General features: G+C 53.4%; 2 protein-coding genes across 2 annotated transcripts in view; one reads left to right on the top strand and one right to left on the bottom strand.

Moving 5' to 3' along the window:
* Window positions 1-388: 388 nt before the first annotated feature.
* RAB2B (RAB2B, member RAS oncogene family) lies at window positions 389-2,603 on the bottom strand. Its single transcript, XM_026056356.1, has 7 exons — window positions 2,486-2,603; window positions 2,300-2,367; window positions 2,118-2,200; window positions 1,939-2,031; window positions 1,722-1,833; window positions 1,402-1,470; window positions 389-1,309 (listed from the first exon to the last, which is right to left on the bottom strand). Exons 2-7 carry the CDS (start codon window positions 2,345-2,347, stop codon window positions 1,205-1,207), a joined length of 510 nt encoding a protein of 169 aa, XP_025912141.1. The 5' UTR covers window positions 2,348-2,367; window positions 2,486-2,603; the 3' UTR covers window positions 389-1,204.
* Window positions 2,488-2,752, top strand: part of TOX4 (TOX high mobility group box family member 4) — a 4,683-nt gene continuing 4,418 nt past the window's right edge. The window contains exon 1 of the mRNA XM_026056345.1: window positions 2,488-2,563. Coding sequence (XP_025912130.1) covers window positions 2,488-2,563 — 76 coding nt within the window. The remainder of the gene's footprint in view (window positions 2,564-2,752) is intronic.

Below are 2,752 nucleotides of genomic sequence, written 5' to 3'. Positions count from 1 at the left end.
AACCCGCACCGGGCCCCTAAAATCCATTTTTACCCATTTTACGCAGCAGCATTTCACCCCAAGACAAGGGAAAGTTGGGGAAAAGCCTCAGCGTTAAAGACAATTTTTTTGTGCGTGTGTGTTTTTAATCTTCTTCCAGCACTGGTTTTTAGAGCCGGGGCCTTCCCAAAGCGGCCTTTCCCCACTAAAACTGTTTTCCCACAAATTCATGGGAAAAAAAGCAGCTTTTTAAAACTTGAACAGCTCATTTTCCTAAAGGGAGGGAATAAAAAAAAAAGCCGAAAATCTACTACTGCAGGTTTTCATCTTTCCCAAGGAAATCGTTAAGGGGGGGGGGGGAATCCCTTTAAAACACTTTCATATTCCTTTTTATAAAGCAGAGCAGGTGAACGTGAAGGATCTGCATTGWTTCAGAAGAAAAACATACGTATTTTCCATTTTTTTCTRTATGTGTTTTGCTGGGKTTTTTTTGTGTTTTGGGTTTTTTTGTTTTTCTGTGTTGAGGAGGAAGAGGGCAAAACGCCGTGATTTTGGCCAAAGCATTTTATCCCGACCACTCATCCTCCCCTCCATCGCTGCAAGTTAAAAAAAAATAAATAAAATAAGAAGAAAACAACCCGTATCGCCTCAAAAATTTACACGGGTACATTGGGGCCGCGTCGGGCTGTCAGTTTTTTTCTTCTTATTGGAGCAAAACTTATCAGAGGGGAAAAAACAGGTTAATTTTGGCAGGAGGAGGAACGGGATTATTCATGGGAATGAGGCAGAAAGGAAATCGGGGCGCTGCTGTGACGAGCGGGGCTCCGGGGTGGGAATTTCTGCCCCCAAAATATTGTGGTTTGAGGGATGTTTCGGATTTATGGAGCCGGCTGGCGGCACAGTGGCATATAGCGACAAGGAAAGCCCACCGCGAGCGGGAAATGGCATTAAGAAATAAGGAAAAGCTTGTTTACAGGCAGCAGAGACGGTGCTAAAGCCACAGGAGCCGACGAGCCACCCCCAGATCCCCTCYGGCAGCAAGAAACGCACTTGGCGGCAGTGGAAATCGGGGGGGAAAAAAGGCACTGACGCGGGGCAGCCTTGAGCTCTGAAGGGTGAGGAAAAATAACACGGTGCCATGAGGGCTCGGGGCCGCCGTCCTCGCGCCCCCCCCCCCAAGCCATGGAGGGAAGATCGGATCGGATCCAATCGGGATCCAGCGCCCTCAGCAGCAGCTGGAGCCGTCTCCTGAGCCCGGAGTGCCGTGCCGGGCGGCGGATCCCGGCGCCATCCCCACGGGCTGCTGCGGGCCGATTTTGATGCCATTGGCCTGGAAGAGGAAAAGGGAAAAGGAGCGTGAGGGAGGCGGTGGGGGCAGGCGCGGAGCCGCTCCCCCCTTCCTCCTCCTCCTCGGGCGCCCACCTCGTTGCTCACATCGAACAAGCCCTGCTGGATCTTGCGGTAAATTTCCTTGGCCGTATCGATAAAAGCCTGCAAATGAGAGGCAAGAAGAAAAAAAAAAAAAAAAAAAGGAAAAAAAAAGGGAAGGAAAACCGGCTGCCCTGGGTCCCCGAGGGGGGATCTCCCACAGCATTTCTCCAGGCGGAAAAGGATAAAAGCATGTGTGTGTATATGTATATATATATATATATATATATATACACACACATATACACGCACACGTATCTACATACACACACATATAAAAGTAAAAGCTCCCCGGCTAAAATAATTTCCTTCACCTCTTCGACGTTGGCCGCCGTCTTAGCTGACGTCTCCATGAAGACCAGCCCGTGCTCCCGGGCAAAGGCTTCGCCCTCCTCCTTCCGCACGTCCCGCCGCGACTCCAGATCGCTGCCGAGGCCGGCGCAGTCGGTGGAGGGGGTGAGACAAACCCACCCCCCCCGGCCACCCCATTCGRTGCGGCCAGAAAATAAACCCTCGCTCCCTGGCTTTTACCTCTTGTTCCCGATGAGCATGATGACCATGTTGGAGCTGGAGTGCTGGCGGGCGTCTTCCAGCCAGGAYGTTAAGTGGTTGAAGGTCTCGCGCCTGCAGGGCGGTGGAAAAAGCTGGGCGAGGGCAGAGCCGACTCCCCCATTCCCGTCCTGCCGGCGTGGTCAGACGGCCGGCAGTACCTGGTGATGTCGTAGACCAGCAGCGCCCCGGCGGCTCCCCGGTAATAGGAACGTGTGATCGAGCGAAAAGACTCTTGTCCAGCCTGGAAAAAAAACAACAAACAAAAAAGGGAATATAAGAAAAAAATAAAGCACTTCTCGTGCAAGGCTGGGTCCTTCTCTCAGCGGCGCCCAGCTCTCACCGTGTCCCAGATCTGCAACTTGATCTGCTTGTTGTCGATGCTGATCATGCGCGCTCCGAACTCAACACCTGTGGAGATGGGACGCAATAGGAGATGTCCCCTCATACCAGCTGGGGGCCCCTGGAGCTGGGAAGCTCCTCGCTGGGGGGGGTCTGGGAGTTGGGGGGAGGCTCAGGAGCTGCTCACCGATGGTCAGGTCGTGGACGGGCTGGAAGCGCTTGTCTGTGAACTGCAGCAGCAGGCAGGACTTCCCGACGCCTGCAGGTGCCAGGCAGATGCATGGATGGACACACGGAGGGAGTTCGGCAAGCACCAAGACCTAGCTTCCCCCTCCCCAAATACCCCCCTTTTCCTAAATCCTAGCTGCTCTCCCCAGCTTCCTCCTGCCTCCTTCCACATTCCCCTTTCACCCCTAGAAAATCCCAGAGATCCCCATTTCCCCCCCCAGTTCCT

This window comes from Apteryx rowi, unplaced genomic scaffold (assembly GCF_003343035.1).
Source record: "Apteryx rowi isolate R43461 unplaced genomic scaffold, aptRow1 scaffold_1309, whole genome shotgun sequence".
In the NCBI taxonomy this organism is placed as follows: domain Eukaryota; kingdom Metazoa; phylum Chordata; class Aves; order Apterygiformes; family Apterygidae; genus Apteryx; species Apteryx rowi.
This window is presented reverse-complemented; position numbering and strand designations above follow the sequence as displayed.